The following is an 18,406-nucleotide window of genomic DNA, read 5'->3' as shown; positions in this document are numbered from 1 at the left end:
CTCCAGAGTCCTTTATGTTCCTGGGTCCACCGTACGCAATGTTATGAGGAAGTTTACGGCCCATGACACTGTAGCCAACCTCCCTGGACGTGGCCGTAAGAGGAAACTTGATCGAAGATTGCAGTGAAGGATTGTTCGAATGGTGGAGAAAGCACCTCGAGCAACTGCCAAACCGATTCAAGCTGACATTCAGACACAAGGTATGACAGTTTCAACTCGCACCATCAATCGCCAACTCAATGAAAGGGGGTTCTATGTTAGGAGACCCAGGAGGACCCCACTGCTGAGAGAGACATAAGAAGCCTGACTGGAGTTTGCCAAAACCCACCTGAACAAGCCAAAATCATTCTGGGAGAATGTCCTGTGGACAGATGAGACCAAATTAGAGCTTTTTGGGAAAGCACATCATCTCTATGTTTACAGAAAACAAAATGAAGCCTTCAATGAAAAGAACACCTTCCCTGCAGTGAAACATGGAGGAGGTTCAGTGATGTTTTAGGGTTCCTGTGTTGCCTCTGGCACTGGGTGTCTTGAGTGTGTGCATGGAATCATGAAATCAGGAGATTCCCAAGGAGGAATTTTGGAGCGCAATGTTCAACCCAGTGTCAGAAAGCTGGGTCTCCGTCGAAGGTCATGGGTCTTGCAGCAGGACAATGACCCCAAACACACTTTAAAAAAGCACTCAGGAATGGTTCAACACAAAACACTGGACTGTTCTGAAGTGGCCAGCAATGAGTCCAGATATAAATTTCATTGAACGCCTATGGGAAAGATATGAAAACAGCAGTTGGGAGAAGGCACCCTTAAAATCTGGGAGAACTGGAGCAGTTTTCACAAGAAGAGTGGACCAAACTGCCAATAGAGAGGTATAAGAAGCTCATTCATGGATAGAGGAAGTGCTTGACTGCAGTTATTTTGTCCAAAGGCTGTGTGTGCTACCAAACATGAAGTCGAGGGTATCAATCATTTTGTCAATGCCATTTCTTTTTATTTTCCGATTTAAAAGGATATATTAAGTTCTGAATCAAAAACAAAGGTTCTGTAATATTTACAGTGAAACAAAGAATTGTGGAGATCAAATACTTTTGTCAATTTCAACTTATTTTTTTTTATAGAAAATTGTGAGTTATTTACAAAACATTGAAAGGGTGCCAATATTGTTGACCACGACCGTATAATAGCATTAAATTATGACCCGCACACACAAAGCGAAAAGTAGGGTTAGGCAATTGATTCAATTTGTCTGTCTGTCCTCCTGTCTACAACCGTCAATTTATGATCGAGGATGACTTCATTTCCACTAAACGTCATATTTTGAACACAAATCTGAACATGAACCTGCGGTTTAGCAGAATCCGTTCCAATCACATATGCGTACAGGAGTGTGATACGACTTATATTGTCTGTCTGTCTCTCTGGCAGTCAACCAAAATTGAAAATCATTCCAAACAGGAAACTGTTTTTAGGGGCGTCAGAAATGACACAAATAACTAATGCAGTCAAGGGCGGATATCATATCATGAGTCAAAGGTTCAGATGAAAACCAGAACCGGTCAGCCCACCTGGTAAGCTACTTCCCCCTCCTTCCCCTCCTCACTCTCCCACCACACACCCAATCCTGAGGTCATTGTGAAGGAGGCAGCCAATGGAGTCTTATCGGGTATGTCTCACGTCTTGGCGGGTCTACAGAGGGACGCACTGGTTTCGATAACATTTGGTGGATGGAGTGAGCGGCTTCATGGTTTTGGTATCCAGTTAAGAGGTACGCATCCTGACACCTCTGAGCAGTCGACGAGTAAGTAGCCTGGGTTCGATTGTCAACCCAACTGTAAACTGATATCCTGGTGTTTAGCAAGCAGGGAAGGTGAACAGTGTGCTTTCCATCCCTCGGATGGACCTCAAGCAGGGTATCGGAGGTGACGAGAATCGGCCATAATTAATTAGTAGGGAGGCCATCGGGGAAATAGTGAGAGATTTTTTTACTTCTTTTTTTAGAAGTTATGTGCACGTTATTACAGAAATTATTTTTAGAATTGCCCGGCAACACTGGTTACCTTTGCCTATCTTTAATAAAGAGTTTGACATCGCTTGACCTTTGCTTGAACAAATAACGGCAATGGAGGTACAAATATAAACTTTAATTTTGTTTTCTATTTCATAATTACACTTCCACAATGAAATAGACGACGTTAATTGTTCATTATAATTGTACTACTAACTCTTTGTGCACCAGCTGCTCAAGGCTTTAATTGTGTTTAGCTCTTCTGCACAAAAGGTTGCCAACCCCTGGTCGAGAGGTATGCACACTCGTCTCTAAGATGCCTGGTCTGGGTTTGAATCCCGGCCCAGCTAGAAACTGTCCGGTTACCTTTGGAGCGGTTACCTCCGGTTACCTCTCCAAGCTGTCTAGTCTGGGTTTGAATCCCGGTCCAGCTATAAACTGTCTGGTTACCTTTGGAGCAGTTACCTCTCCAAGCTGTCTCGTCTGGGTTTGAATCCCGGCCCAACTATAAACTGTCCGGTTACCTTTGGAGTGGTTACCTCCGTTTACCTCTCTAAGCGGTCTAGTTTGGGTTTGAATTCCAGCCCAGCTATAAACTGTCCAGTTACCTTTGGAGCAGTTACCTCTGGTTACCGAAGTTGTCTCGTCTGGGTTTGAATCCCAGCCCAACTATAAACTGTCCGGTTACCTTTGGAGTGATTACCTCCGTTTACCTCTCTAAGTGTTCTAGTTTGGGTTTGAATTCTGGCCCAGCTATAAACTGTCCAGTTACCTTTGGAACGGTTACCTCTGGTTACCTCTCCAAGCTGTCTAGTCTGGGTTTGAATCCCGGCCGAGCTATAAACTGTCCAGTTACCTTTGGAGTGGATACATCCGGTTACCTCTCTAAGCTGTCCAGTCTGGGTTTGAATCCTGGCCCAGCTCTAAACTGTCCAGTTACCTTTGGAGCGGTTACCTCCGGTTACCTCACTAAGCTGTCTCGTGTGGGTTTGAATCCCGGCCCAGCTATAAACTGTCCAGTTACCTTTGGAGCGGATACCTCCGGTTACCTCTCTAAGCTGTGCAGTCTGGGTTTGAATCCCGGCCCAGCTCTAAACTGTCCAGTTACCTTTGGAGCGGTTACCTCCGGTTACCTCACGAAGCTGTCTAGTGTGGGTTTGAATCCCGGGCCAGCTATAAACTGTCCAGTTACCTTTGGAGTGGATACCTGCAGTTACCTCTCTAAGCTGTCTAGTCTGGGTTTGAATCCCAGCCCAGCTATAAACTGTCCAGTTACCTTTGGAGCAGTTACCTCCAGTTACCTCTCTGAGCTGTCTAGTTTGGGTTTGAATCCCGGCCCAGCTATAAACTGTCTGGTTACCTTTGGAGCAGTTACCTCTCCAAGCTGTCTAGTTTGGGTTTGAATCCCGGCCCAGCTATAAACTGTCCAGTTACCTTTGGAGTGGATACCTCCAGTTACCTCTCCAAGCTGTCTAGTCTGGGTTTGAATCCCGGTCCAGCTATAAACTGTCTGGTTACCTTTGGAGCAGTTACCTCTCCAAGCTGTCTCATCTGGGTTTGAATCCCGGCCCAACTATAAACTGTCCGGTTACCTTTGGAGTGGTTACCTCCGTTTACCTCTCTAAGCGGTCTAGTTTGGGTTTGAATTCTGGCCCAGATATAAACTGTCCAGTTACCTTTGGAGCAGTTACCTCTGGTTACCGAAGTTGTCTAGTCTGGGTTTGAATCCCAGCCCAACTATAAACTGTCCGGTTACCTTTGGAGTGATTACCTCCGTTTACCTCTCTAAGCAGTCTAGTTTGGGTTTGAATTCTGGCCCAGCTATAAACTGTCCAGTTACCTTTGGAGCGGTTACCTCCGGTTACTTCTCCAAGCTGTCTAGTCTGGGTTTGAATCCCGGCCGAGCTATAAACTGTCCAGTTACCTTTGGAGCGGTTACCTCCGGTTACCTCTCCAAGCTGTCTAGTCTGGGTTTGAATCCCGGCCGAGCTATAAACTGTCCAGTTACCTTTGGAGCGGTTACCTCCGGTTACCTCACTAAGCTGTCTAGTGTGGGTTTGAATCCCGGCCCAGCTATAAACTGTCCAGTTACCTTTGGAGCGGATACCTCCGGTTACCTCTCTAAGCTGTGCAGTCTGGGTTTGAATCCCGGCCCAGCTCTAAACTGTCCAGTTACCTTTGGAGCGGTTACCTCCGGTTACCTCACGAAGCTGTCTAGTGTGGGTTTGAATCCCGGCCCAGCTATAAACTGTCCAGTTACCTTTGGAGCGGTTACCTCCGGTTACATCACGAAGCTGTCTAGTGTGGGTTTGAATCCCGGCCCAGCTATAAACTGTCCAGTTACCTTTGGAGCAGTTACCTCCAGTTACCTCTCTGAGCTGTCTAGTTTGGGTTTGAATCCCGGCCCAGCTATAAACTGTCCAGTTACGTTTGGAGCGGTTACCTCCGGTTACCTCTCCAAGCTGTTTCGTCTGGGTTTGAATCCCGTCCCAGCTATAAACCGTCATCCTTGCAATTCCTCAATGTGTGTCCGCCGGCCCTTGGATGGACGTTAAAACTGGGCATCCTGTCTGCTGGCATTAGTTGATGGATGTTAAAGATCTCACGGAGTCCTTCACGAATAGTCGGCAAGCTATCGCCGGCACCCTGAACAGTCTACGAATCCCTGCCCTAACTACTGCTGGGAGAGGGCTGGCAACCTGGCCAGCATGACTCTTGGCCATGAAACCGCTTCGGCAGGACCAACGCTCCGTGACAAAGCATGCATATCATCTGATCGGAACTCGTGGAAGAAAGATGTTTCTTCACTTCCGCTTGAAAATGGCAAAACGTGGTGTTGGAAATGCAAATGGCGGAATAAAACATTGAAGAATGATAGCTTGGGGTCTTGGGAGGAACTCGTCCCTCGGATTCATTTTGAAACAAGATTAAGATTGCACACTAATTAACCACCTGAGAATGTGCACACCAATTAACCACCCGAGAATGTGCAACTTCATTGCTGAAAATCAATTTTTTTTTTTCAAAAACCAAAATATCTTTCGAACCAGGCCGATGCTTCCTGCCAGAAATGACACGGACATCACCTGTAATGGAAAAGCTTAATAAATGTGAACATTGACGAGGATCAAGCCGGGTGACTCGGATGAAGAGCATCACTTCGGCAGGCTGAGTTTAGCCTCGAGAAGTCCCTTGGTCATTGGGCCTAAAGATGGAGTTAATTTGCACGGCACCGAAGTGCTATAATTAACGGAAACGAACGGACGCGACACGTGACCGAGTCGCATTGGAAACGTGATCCTGAAGACTGGCTCAACACAGCGCTTCCTTAACTGTATTTGTTTTGGATACAAAGTCGAGGCTCATGGAGGAGCTAGAACATAGAATGAATCAGGATATATCAGAACGAAAGGAACAGTGAAAGGAGAGGGGGGAATACCAACAACAGGGGTGAAGGACAAAATAGAGGAAGACTTGGAGGAATAGGGGACATGTGGAAGAATGAGGGCTCGGGGAGGACGCATAAGGTGAACAAAATGGATACAGAGGGAAAAACCCTCAGGAAGGAAAAACTGGAAGTTTGGAAAGAGGTGAGAGCTTGAAGGTGGGTGTTAACGGGGGTAGAAAAGATCATGGCTTTGGATTTGGGGGTGATCCGAGATGGTGGTGAACAGCCGTCTTGAAGACCTGGAGGGAAGAATGAGATTGAAGAGAACGTGGAAGTTAATTCCACAGGTGGGGGCGAAAGAGGAAACGAATAGAGAAAAGGGGGGAAAAACGAAGTAGGGGCCTGAATGGGTGTCAAGACTAGCTCATAGATCCTAGATCCTGAATGGAGGTTAACAGTATAGTCCATAGGACCATAAGATGGCTCTCATTAACCTGCCTAATTAAGTGTGTTCAAACCCTGGGACCGTATAATCACCTGGTTCTGTTTAAGTGACGACACCTGCTTCTGCAACGAAACGTTCTCTTCCTCCAGCTCAGAATAGTCCTGAAGCAAGCGAGCTTCACGTAGCTTGTACTCTTTGATGTCATCACGCGAACTCATGCGATGCATCTCCATCTGGTCGTTGTTCTGCACGCCACAGAGGCAACGTGGGAATGAGACGAGCACACGACACAGGGCAGGACGACGCAGGGACGAGGAAAGCCAACATGGGTGGTAACCGACCACAACGCTCACCTCTTTTAGTTCTTGCATCAGGACCATTAGCCGCTCTCGCTCGCAGTGGCTGTTCGCCAGCTCCAACTGGTCGTTTTTCAGTATCATCTGCAGCTCCACAATCTTCTGGACATAGTTGGCCTCCTTGGAAGCAGACTCCTGAATGAGACTCTCCTCGCGGTTCTCTCCTGCCTCTGCCACCTCTTTCTGCTTCGAGCACGCCTGACCCAATGCCTGCGATGACAATGTAGTCACTTATTGTGCCACCAATCGCAATGTACACATTTCCTCAACTTGAAGTTTTATAAAATAGATTTTTAAAGAACTGGGAGGGTTAAGGTGAAGTTGGGGGATTGAATGTCACACCTGAATAACAATGCCAAAGGGCTTTTATAAAGCAACACACAACGACACCATGAATAACCCTTTCAGAACAAGATGAAGAACCAAAGATTTTGAATTTTCCCTGAACCAATCATGGGTCATCCCTACCTTCAGGTGGACAATGATAACCTTCCATGAATGGGTGCAGCAGATACACCACCTCCACTGTTCAGGCTTGTAGGACCCACTGGGTTTGCTGAACACATTCCTCCAAATTAAAAGGAAGGTCGTATTAGCCAGTAGACCCTCACACGTGATTGGATGTTAACACGAGCCCATATATCCCAATACGTAATTGGATGATACACGAGCCCATACATCCCAACAGCTGATTGGAAGATATACTAGCTCATAGATCCCAGCAGCTGATTGGAAGATATATTATGTTCATGGAGGAAGAGAAACAAATCACACAGAAGAATACACAAGACAACGCAGGACTTGACTTCAGCCAAATGTGGCCGCTGAGATTTGGGAAGTCAGTGTGGTTCTCTTGGTACTAGCGGCACCATATTTGTGACAACTCTTTTTTTCTATACGTCGAGCAGGGCAAATAAGGAGGATATTATTGGTTCACGAGCTCCAGCCAGAGTGACCACTATATTTGTTATGTCTGTGTGTCTGTCTGTGTGTCTGTCTGTGTGTCTGTCTGTGTGTCTGTCTGTGTGTCTGTCTGTCCAGAGCATAACTCCGTGGACTTTGATCCGATCTTGATGAAACTTGGTTAGGTGTTCGATATCAATGTCTAGTTGTGTTTTCCTGGATGAGGGCGTGGCTACCCCCAATGTGGGCGGAGCCATGCCCAAAAAATATCCATTTTTAGGGGGTAGTCAGATTAAAAAATCTATCTTCTCCTTGGGAATTGACTGAATGGAATGGGTTCTTCGGTATTTGAATAGCAAAATGAATTATGTAAAACTTGTCGTCCGATTTTTCATTTTCGTCCCAATGTCAAGGTCACAAGGTCAAAAACTTAGAAAATTGCGAATTTTGACATAAAAAATCATACGACCACCCAAATTTTGAGAGCTAGGATAATAATATTTTTCATGCATAATCTTGAGGTCATTCCTCACCTAAAGTCTTGAAACCATTTTGCTCTATCTCGAACACCTTGCCCGTGGCGCCCCCTTCAAGATTGTTTTTACGCTGATTTCATCAAAGTATGGATAATTCGAAGAGTGCGAAATGCCATATAGCCTATATGATGTTATATTGTTCCTGGAATGTTCCAGAGGAAGTTTTTCACCAAAAGTCATAATCCTTGACCTTTGACCTTTAAAGGCCACAAAGGTCAAATTTTCAAAGTTGTGGGAATTGAACCGGGTTTTCGACCTTCTTCGCCGAACTAACTCCAATAAGCTAAAGCACGTATCCTGTTTCCTTATTTTAATGCCCACAACATTGTTTTGTGACCTTTAAAGGTTATGCAAAGGTCAGATTTTGAAAGTTGTTGAACGAAACCGGGTTTTCAACATTTTGCAGCTTCATCACCTGTCACCAGCACCACATCATGTTGATCATTTTTATAACTTGGTCAAAAATTATCACATTGTCTCATCCTTGACTTCTGAAACAATCTACATCGTCAAATACCGCACGTGAACCATTGTCGTCTTCAGACTTGCTCTTCCCTCAACCGCCAATGAGATGTCAACCCATGGGGTTTGTCCAACCCACCAAAGACTGTAACAATGGGACGTTCATTTAGCATTTAAAAAGGTAAAGAACATGAGCAATCCCCATAGGCTGGCATCCTTGGGGAGGAGGAAATACCCCTCCACCTTAATCCTGTTCTTAAAATAAATAAATAAGTATATAAAGTGAATGGATACATGGCTTGGAGTTGATATGTCCTTGTCCTGCTTGCAATATGTGACAGTCAAAAGACTAGTGCTCCAAGCATGTGACAACAAAAGGCCAAAGCAAGCTACAAATCTAAAACTCAGCACAGGTTCATCACTAAAAAAAATACCCCATCATGCTAGACTAGTGTGCTAATTAAAGGCCACAATTATTCCCAACTCCTCGTCGGCCTGGCCAGGAACGTTTTTTGACCCGAGACATTCACGAAGCGGCTGGCTGTGCTTTACGTCTGACCGGAGGTAACGGGCAAGCCTGGTGTTGGCTCAGTGGGTAGGGTGGTGGCTTGGGATCCAAGGGTCCTGAGTTCAAGCCTAGCTGAATTACTTCACCAGGGGGGCTAACTCAGCCTACCATCCTTCCGAGGTTGGCAAAATGAATACCAGCTTGCTGGGGATGATCGAGTCATTCGAGTATCCTGCGTCGGAGTGGTGACCCGTCCAGGATTGTGCCCAATAGCCAAGGAAACTGCTTCGGCAGCACCGACGCTCTGTACAGAATATGGTTCCGATGGATGGATGGATGGAGGTAACGGGCAGGAATTATTCAATACGTTCGTTGTGCCGGAGGTAACTCGCCTCCTCTTTGTGAAAGACCCCGTGGGATAATGAACGTCCACCGACTGATCGGAACAGACGGGACGCCTTGTGATGGAGCACCCCGACGGTCTACAGTCGGGTCGGGAATTGAACCGAGACGAGACATCTCAAAGGCGAATGTGTTGCCCCTGCACCCTGATGGCCTAGATTTATCATCGTGCGATTCGTTATCGATCTCCGCAAGACAAATGGTCGTTTCCTGCTGCTCGGACACAGAAAGGGCTGATACATGCTGACATTAGGCCTCGAGATATACATACGCAATTAGGATGCATGCACACACATACATCTCTGATTCAGAAGAGCACGCTACATCACAGAGCGTTTGTGATGCTGAAGCAGTTTCTTGGCAACGGTCTTCTTCTTGCTGTGTGGCAGCTTGTCTGTCGGGTAGCTATCAATTTGTTGGGCGCACGACTTTGCCGCTGATGCTGTGCCTCGATACCAGTACACCGGTCGTCATTTCACCGACCTCAGAAGGATAACAGACTGAGTCAACCCCACCTGGTGTTAATTCGGGGAATTTCTTCATGGTCCTGGAGATTGGTCGCCTACTTTTCACGAGGGACACTGTGAGATTCATGGGACAGTCGTATTCTGGGGACGGTTCCAGGTCGCTTGGCAGCTGGCACCACCAGCCAGGCGGGGTCAAACCGCCATGCAGGGAGCATGGCGACCTCGCGGCGATGATTGCCTCGCTCTGCAAGAGGCCACGGAGGAATAATGATTGCTTCACCGTCGTTCACTCCACCGGACCTGGAACCGGACCAGAGCTCACGACTCCCACAGGGCCGTTGGCAGGAGCCACATGGCATTTCGCCATGGCCGAAAACACGAGGATGGAAACTTCAACTTTTCCCACGCTTTTGGTCACAGCATCACAGGAACGCCTCACCGGGACATATAGAGTACAGTAGATCTGTGAATAATCGATCTATATTATAGTAGATCTGCCTTCTAAACACACGTGCAGCTTTGAAAAGGTCTGAACCACAAACCACCAATCACAGTGATGTGTCTGATTCTTCCACACTTTTATCATACCCACTCCTCTCTCCCCCCCTTTTTGAAAAATGACAAGGAGGTTTTGTAATTGGCATTGTCTGCATATCTGTCATGCTATCTGCTCAACGGTTGTGCAGAAATTCATCAAACTTGGTGGTTCTGATCATCACGTGGCAAGAAGGTGCGAAAGCAGGTATCATTTTGGCCCCGCCCCCTGAGCCCTGGGGGTGGGAGAACATGAAAATATTTATACGGGTTATGGGTATGGGGGGGGGGGTAGGATATCATAGCCTCACCCAGCATGTGCAACTAGTAATAAATGTTAATCGATATCATCTACGGTAATGCACACTCACCAAGTCGTGTTGCGTCATCCATTAGCGGAACATGATTGTTGCGGTTTACACTTATGACACTGCAAAACACCTTGAACATCTGTCAGTGCACTGTACAACATGTCCTACACATCCCCCAAGGTATATACATATGTGGGATCGCGATCCCACTGCGTACACAGTGACACGTGATCAGCAGGACCGCACCTCGCGCAGGTGCAGGAGCTCCATCCGCACGAGCTCCACCTCGGCCTCCAGCTCATCGTGCTTCTGCTGCAAATCCTGCTTCTCCTGGAGCACGGCAAGTCCGTACTGCGCCGCCTGCTGCTTCTCCAGCGTCGCCTTGATGAGATCCTGGTGCAGCCGCTCGGGGTCTTTGAACAGCAGCTGGTCCCGGTCATGATCGTGGTCCTGGTTCATGTCCACAACTCAGGAGGCGCTCAGCCCTTCAGCCTTGGAGCTGCTCAGCCCTAAAACATGCTCTGGAGGTGCTCAGCCATTCAATATGTCCTCGAGACTCTCAGCACCTCAATATTCCCTGGAGGCGCTTGGCACCTCAACACTCCCTGGAGGCACTCACCCCTTCAGCATTGGAGCTGCTCAGCCCTAAAACATGCTCTGGAGGTGCTCAGCCATTCAATATGTCCTCGAGGCGCTCAGCACCTCAATATTCCCTGGAGGCGCTCAGCACCTCAATATGCCCTGGAGACGCTCAGCACCTCAATATGCCCTGGAGACACTCAGCACCTCAATATGCCCTGGAGGTGCTCAGCCATTCAATATGTCCTCAAGGCTCTCAGCACCTCAATATTCCCTGGAGGCGCTTGGCACCTCAACACTCCCTGGAGGCAACAATCTGTGAAGCTCCTCCACTCCCTCCCTTATCCGTTTATCTTCTCTTGTTCCCTCATATCCTCCTTGCTACGCTTCACGTTCTTTCCTCAAATATTTTGAAATATCACTTCCTTTTTAGCCTTTTCCGCAGTTTCCCTCTTTTTCTTCAGTCGTCGACTCTTCTCCACGCTTTTATTCTCTCTCCTTTCCTTCTCTCCATTAAATGTATGCACTCCTCTCCTCGACGCTCTCCCCCATCCGTATCAATTCATTTTCTTCCTTTCGATTGACCTCACACTTCTTTTGTCCTTTTCTTCTTTCTGTTATTTCGTCTCTTCGTTACGCTTCTTCTTGTTATTATTATTATTATTTATTATTCTCCTCCATCCCTTTACCTCATCGAAATGCTTTTTCTATTTCCGAAGCTCCATCACGACCGCAAAGGGCAATCTGCACCAGCGCACATCGCCAGTAGTTCTTCCCATTGCTCAGCATTCTTTCCCTCATTATCTCTCACTCGGTGTCTTTAACCTCCTCCTCTCTGTCTCTTCATCCTGCACGACCATCGATCTCCATCTCCATCTCCTCAAGTATCGCTTTTGCTGAAGCCCTTGTCAGAGAGATGACAGTGCAGTAAGCCACGCCTTCCTTTCAAGCCCTCCCTCTAATTTGGTTTGTTCCGCACCAAACAAACCGTCGCACAGACGCGTTTGGACGATACCATTTGTGCAGTGCCAGTAGAGGGGGTGTGTGTCTGTATGTATATATAAATATGTTACAGTGCAGTATTGATATACGATGAGGTTAAAGGGCAGATAAAAACGATTATATCAAACGTGTTTGTACTGAGTGAGATCATAAAATGCGTTTATTCAGAAATAATGTCAAATAAAGTTATTTACGAGCCAATTCTGTTTTTAATACAAATGAACGTACATGAACCATCTATGTCCCTTAATTTGTTGATGGAACCATGAATGAGTTTATTTTCTGAAAACGATCAACGGATCTCAAATTGTTTCACAAGACCGTGAGATGACCTTCCAATCCTACGAACTGCTGGTTCGCGCCGTTTGTGAAAGGTGCCAGAGTGACGTCATGAAGGAAACTTGATACTCAAAGAAGGGACTTTCGGCCCATCGCGACCGTTGCGCACCCACATCCGTTTCAACTCAACGTTATTCCATTTCAGACTGGAGTAATAACCAAAACGTACATCTCAACGATGATGCCTTGGAGGCGCCCAGTCCTAAAATATGTCCTGGAGGCACTCAGTTCATCAACATGCCCTGGAGGTGCTCTGCTCCTCAATATGCCCTGGAGGTGCTCAGCTCCTCAATATGCCCTGGAGGTGCTCAGCTCCTCAATATGCTCTGGAGGTGCTCAGCTCCTCAATATTCCCTGGAGGTGCTCAGCTCATCAACATGCCCTGGAGGTGCTCAGCGCCTCAATATGTCATGGAGGTGCTGAGCCCCTCAATATGCCCTGGAGGCACTCACAACCTGCAGGCTGCATGCTTGTTTTTCCCACAATGCAAAGCAACATGCGCTTTATTTTTTAACTTACCTGGAACATAGTTCTGGGGAACTTATGGGATGGCGCATCGTCCGTCAGTCAGTCCGTCCGGCCGTCCATAAATACTCGCAACTTCTTCTCTGAAACTACACATACAATTTCAATGAAACTTTACCACAAGGTTCAACTTTACCCGTGTATGTACCAAAGTTGGTTCATTGCATTAAAAAAAATTGCATCCTCGGGGGGTTTATGGGGGTTGCCCTCCAAAATAGGTATTTGCTTTCTTCTCAGAAACTACACATGCAATTCTGATGAAACTTGACCACAACCTTCATCACCCGGTATGAACCAAAGTTTGTTTACGGCATTAAAAAGAAACTCGGGGTCCGAGGGGTCTACAGAGGGAGTTTACTGGGGTATGCCCCCCGCCGCCCACGAAAGAGCTATTTGCTTTCTTCTCAGAAATGACACACAATTCAAATGAAACTCAAATAAAATCTTCATCACCCATGATATCCCAAAGTTTGTTCATGACATTGGAAAATCGGGGTCTAAGGGGAGGCAAGGGGGGTTGCCCCCCAAAATATGTATTTTTTTCTTCTCCAAAACTTCACACATGATTCCGATGAAACTTGACTTCAACTTTCATCACTCGTGACGTACCAAAGATTGTGCACACCATTAAAAAAATCTGGGACTGAGGGTTTCTACAGGGGGGGGGCGTTGACCCCCAAAAGAGGTATTTGCTTTCTTCTCAGAAATTACACACACAATTCCGATGAAACTTCACCACAACCTCCATCACACATGATGTACCAAAGTTTGTTCACGGCATGAAAAGAAAATCCAGATAGATATTTACTTCGTTCTCCGTTACATATTCTGTGGGTCATGCATGCGGACCAGTGGTTCTCCTGTTATAATTTCAAGCTGCTACCAGGTGAGCGCCCAGGGGTATTGCCCCTATATTTCTTGGATACAGAGTATAGGCTCGTGGAAGTGTGAGAACACAAAACGGGTCAGAACATGAAACAGAACAAGAGGAGCATAGTGGAAAGGGTGGGGAAACAGTCGAACAGCAGAGAAGGGGGACACAACGGAGGAAGAATATGAGATCAAAGGGAGGGCACAGGGGGTTAACAAGCAGAATGCAAGCTTAAACACAAGAAATTGCTCTCACATCACAGGCCGGTCATCGGTTTGTGATCGGATATTCTTCAACATGTCTGTCTCTGTGTGTCTCTCTCTCTCTCTCACTGTTCTTTAAATTGAAATCATACATTCGTTCTTCCAGTGACCCAATCCTGGTTAAAGTTACAAAATCCAGGGTGACTGCACACATCAACTCTTTTAAACTTAACTTCTCCCGTCGATGGAACTACCATCCAGAGAGTGTTCTAGCTGTCTCACTCTTCCCGCCAGAGTATCAAGCATCCAGTGAGTGCATCACCATATTATGCCATCCTCCACTCTGACTCAAGATCTTTATTACCCCCATTAACCCTTCCAATAAACCGAATCATCTGACTCGTTTCATTGCTTCCTCCCCTTCTACCTGTCCCTCTCTTTCTCTCTTTCTTTCTTGTTGGTTTTTTATTTTTGTATACATTGTCGAGGCTCGTATGAGAGCTAACACACAACGCACAGCAAGGGGGGCATGAGACAAGAGGGGAAGGAGTGGGAAGGACAAAACAGTGGGGAACAGAGATATTGGGAGATCTTGGAAGGGAGAAGGATGGGGTGGGGAACATGGCGATTACAAGATGGACATTACAGGGACTTTCAGGAAGGAAAGCAGGAAATTTGAAGGAGGTGGGCTTGGGTGGATTATCGGGGGTAGAAATGATCGAGGATTTGGATGGGGGATGATAAGAGGTGGTGGTGAACAGATGTTTTGAAGGCCTGGAGGGAAGAATGGGAATGAATAGAGAGAGGGAGTTTATTCCAAAGGCAGGAAAAAAAGAGGAATGCAAGAGTGAAGGTGAGCAGTGATTCATGATTTTGGTAGTTTTACCAGAAGGGGGTTGTTGACGGACCTTGAGCGCCCTGTGAAAATGTGGTGGGGACAAATCACAGAGAGAGCAAGGTGGGCGATGCTGTAGAGGAGAGGGTAGAAGACAGAAAGACCACCGACCAGCCTGCGGTGAGAGAGTAAGAGGCCCAAAGACTCAGCCTCTTCATGGGAGATGCCAATGATCCGAAATGCCTTGGTTTCCACAGCGTGAAACCGCGAAAGGTGGGAGGCAGGAGCACCAGCCCAGAGGGGAGAGCAGTACTCCATCAAGCTGCGGACAAAAGCTTTGCAAGTAGTCAGGAGCTAAGGTGGGCCGAGGAAGGACTTTGCACGACGGAGGATTCCCAATCGGCGACTGGCTTTGGAGGCGAGGTTTGGAATGTGGTTTTCCCAGGAAAGGTCATGGCAGATAGTGAGACCCAGAAGCTTGAAAGAAAGGACTTCTTCCAGAGGATTGTTGAGGAAGTGGATGGGGGGGGGGGGGTTCCAAACGGTCCTTTTGAAGAGACATAGTGAGAGTGTGAGATTTGTCCGGATTGAAAGACATGTTCCACGTGTTGGACCAGTTTGTGATTTTATCCAGATCTGCAGTGAGCGAAGAAGCTTCTGCTTGCCGGTCTGAGGGATGACCGATGGTACAGCAGAGGGTGGAGTCATCAGCAAAGAGAGATAGAGGATTTTCCAGAGAGTCGGAGAGATCATTGATGAAAACCAGAAAAAGAACAGGGCCCAGAACGCTACCTTGAGGAACTCCAGCCTGCACAGGAAGAGGGGATGAAAGAACTCCATTTAGGGCCACACGTTGATTATGACAGGAGAAGAAGTCTGCGAGCCATGAGTGGAGATGGCCTTGGATACCATAGGAAGAGAGTTTGGTGAGTAGGGCAGGGTGCCAGACTGTGTCAAAAGCACGTGCTATGTCCAGGGATACGGCTTGGATTTCCTGTCTGGCATTGAGTACCTCCTCCATTGTTTTGAGAGCAGAAGCAGCATATCCAGGGTAGAGTGACCTGGTGTGAATCCAAATTGATGATCGGAAATCAAGCCATTGGAGAAGAGGAAGGATTTAATGTCTGAAGCAATGATGGATTCCATCACCTTGCTGATGATTGGGAGAAGGCTGATTGGTCTGTAGTTACAGGGATCTGTTTTTGCACCATTTTTTTTATGCAGGGCAGTGATGTTTGCTGATTTCCAAGTAGATGGCAGATGACTTTGACTAAAGGAGAGGGTGAATAGAACAGAAAGAGGATGAGCAAGAGCAGAAGAGCAGGCTTTCAGGACACGTGGGCTGATGCTGTCAGGACCAGTTGCAGAATCTGAGTCGAGGTTTGACAGCAAGCTCTCCACCTTGTCAGGAGAAAAGGACACAGAGTCCAGGGACAGTTGGGTGCGACTGGGTAAGGTGGGTAGAGAAAGTGATGGGTTTTGGACACAAGATTGAGCTGCAAACACCGAGTTTAGGCATTCAGCTTTTTCATGTGCGGTATCAGCAGTACGGCCATTTGAGGTAAGGGAGGGGATGGAGGGGGAACATACACCAGAAAGAGATTTGATTAGACGTCACCAGGGTTTTGAGGAGGGAGAAAGGTTTGAGAGTTCAGACTTGAGATGAGAAATATGTTGTTTTCTGGCTCTCCTGAGGGTAGATACACACTTGTTCCGAGCTTTATGGAAGGAACTGAGATTTCCCTCAGTTGGGTTTGCTTTCTATGAGGCAAAGGCAAGTTGTTTCAGGACAACTGCTTCACCAGAAGCTTCAGTGAACTAAGGGCGGGAGGAAGGGTAGGACAACTGAAGACAAGGGGGGGGGATAAATCTGTGCATGAGGAGAGCAAGTTTCATTGAAAGAATTCCCAGGATGAGTTTATGTTGGAGAAAGTAGCGATAGGAGACCAGTCTATAAGTTTGATGGCTGCTTGGAGACCCTGCCAGTTGGCTTGAGTGAAATACCAGACTCGACGGTGGTGAGGTGGTTCTCTGATAATAGCCAGAGAGATGTCCACTTTGACAAGAACGTGGTCAGAAGAACCGATTGGAGCGAAGGAAGAGCAGCAGATATTGTTAGGGAAATTTGTCAAAATCAGATCCAGAAGAGATGGAGTACCATTGGTTGAGATCCCTGTCAGGAAGTTGACCGATTGAGTCAGTCCCAATGAGTCGCAGAAAACTTTTGCTGAGGTGCCATGACAGGTGAGTGAGGTACCCACACCTAGCCTACTGGCATGATGACAATTTAAGTCACCACAGATGAGGAAGAGAGAGTTTGGATGAGAAGATAGAAGTTGGTCCATGTTTTCGGATAGTGCGGTGTAGATGGACTCATCACTGTTTGGTGGACGGTACAGTACACATATAGACATGAGGTGGGAGTGGAGGGCTTGCCATAGACAGAGGTATTCCTGTGGGTGTGGAGGAGTGAGGACAGTGAATGGAGAGTGAGGAATCGTCTTTGATGAAGAGAGAAACTCCTCCACCAGGACGAGGCTCAGGTCGGTCAAACCGGAGGAGGGAGTAACTAGGGAGAGATACTTGGGAGTCAGACACGTCTTTGGGGAGGAAAGTTTCTGTTAGGCAGATTATGTCTGGTTTGTCAGTGGCAACCTGTATGGAAAGATGTGAAAGGTTTGACCGAAGGCCCCGGATATTTGAGGTCGACACTTTTAATGAAGAGGTAGGGAAGGAGGCTTTGGGTGGAGGGGGTGGTGGGGGGGGAAGGGTCGGACAAGGGATGAGGGGGGAGGTAAGGTAAGGTAACAAGGAGGGTTGTTGAAAGAGTGTGGGGGATTGCAGAATAGCTAGGGGAGGGGCGGGATGAGGAGGAGAAAAGGCTCTGTGGTGCTGGGGGAGAGGGGGATAAGAGAGGGGGAAGAAGGCAGTTGAGGATTTCAGGAGGTGGAGTGAAGAGATGGAGTTTAGAGGGCAGTGGAAGGAGGCAGCTTTGTGGATGAGAGTGGGGGGCAACTTTGAGAAGGATGAGTGCGGGGGATGAATGGTGGGAGAAAGGTGAGGGGGGAGTTTTTGAGAGAGGTGAGAGGTAGGCTTGGAGGGAGAAGAGTGGGATGGTTGCTTTGAGAGTGAGGGGTGAGAGGGGTGAGTTGGCACTGAAGTTGTAAAAAAAGAATGGTTCATGGAAAGTGAACATTCATCGCAAACTGGGGTTTTTAAAAGTTTTAGGTCAGAGATGCGATTTAACACAATTCTTGATGGATGCAATAAAGGCGAATTCAGAGAATGGAGCGAAGAAACGCTGTAACAGTTGGATTTTTCAGGCAGGTATGAAGGAGAGGTCGAATTGAGAGCAGTCTGGCTAAATAGCAGAAGAGTAGTGCATTACGAGATAATAAAGAGTACCACACGTGTGAAGGGAGGAAGATGAAGCATTAAAAGAGATTGTTTTTGTTTTTATTATTATTATTAACTAGCGCGGGCCCATATGTGCATGCCCGTAGGTGCATGCCCATATGTGCATGGCCCTACGTGCGTGCCCGTACGTGCATGGCCCTACGTGCGTAGCCGTACGTGCAAAAAAAAATCTTTCAAACCGCGTGTCAGAAACAACAACCACACAGGCCATTCCTTCGCTCTCGCGTGCCCGTAGGTGCGTGGCCATACGTGGATGGCCGTACATGAAAAAAACAACAAAAAACAACAACTTTCAAACCTTGGGAAACAGCTGTTTCCCTT

The 18,406-nt window shown here is 47.2% G+C and overlaps 1 protein-coding gene across 10 annotated transcripts in view; it reads right to left on the bottom strand.

Moving 5' to 3' along the window:
* Positions 1–11,844, bottom strand: part of LOC147033545 (protein bicaudal D homolog 1-like) — a 45,897-nt gene extending 34,053 nt beyond the window's left edge. For 9 of the 10 annotated variants that reach the window (XR_015051285.1, XM_085855081.1, XM_085855124.1 and 6 more), the window contains exons 1-3: positions 10,561–11,844; positions 6,189–6,401; positions 5,928–6,080 (exon numbers count right to left, since the gene is read on the bottom strand). Coding sequence is in view for 9 of the 10 variants with exons in the window: in XM_085855081.1 (XP_085711207.1) it covers positions 5,928–6,080; positions 6,189–6,401; positions 10,561–10,773 (579 nt within the window). In the remaining variant the exon portion in view is untranslated. Of the gene's footprint in view, positions 1–5,927; positions 6,081–6,188; positions 6,402–10,374; positions 10,534–10,560 lie in introns of those variants that run through there. The other variant, XM_085855119.1, reaches the window with a different exon arrangement.
* Positions 11,845–18,406: the final 6,562 nt, after the last annotated feature.

Source organism: Eptatretus burgeri, chromosome 2, assembly GCF_056783735.1.
Source record: "Eptatretus burgeri isolate ZD-2024b chromosome 2, Ebu_testis_v1, whole genome shotgun sequence".
In the NCBI taxonomy this organism is placed as follows: domain Eukaryota; kingdom Metazoa; phylum Chordata; class Myxini; order Myxiniformes; family Myxinidae; genus Eptatretus; species Eptatretus burgeri.
Note: the sequence above shows the minus strand (reverse complement) of the source record. Positions and strands in the feature narration are given on the sequence as shown.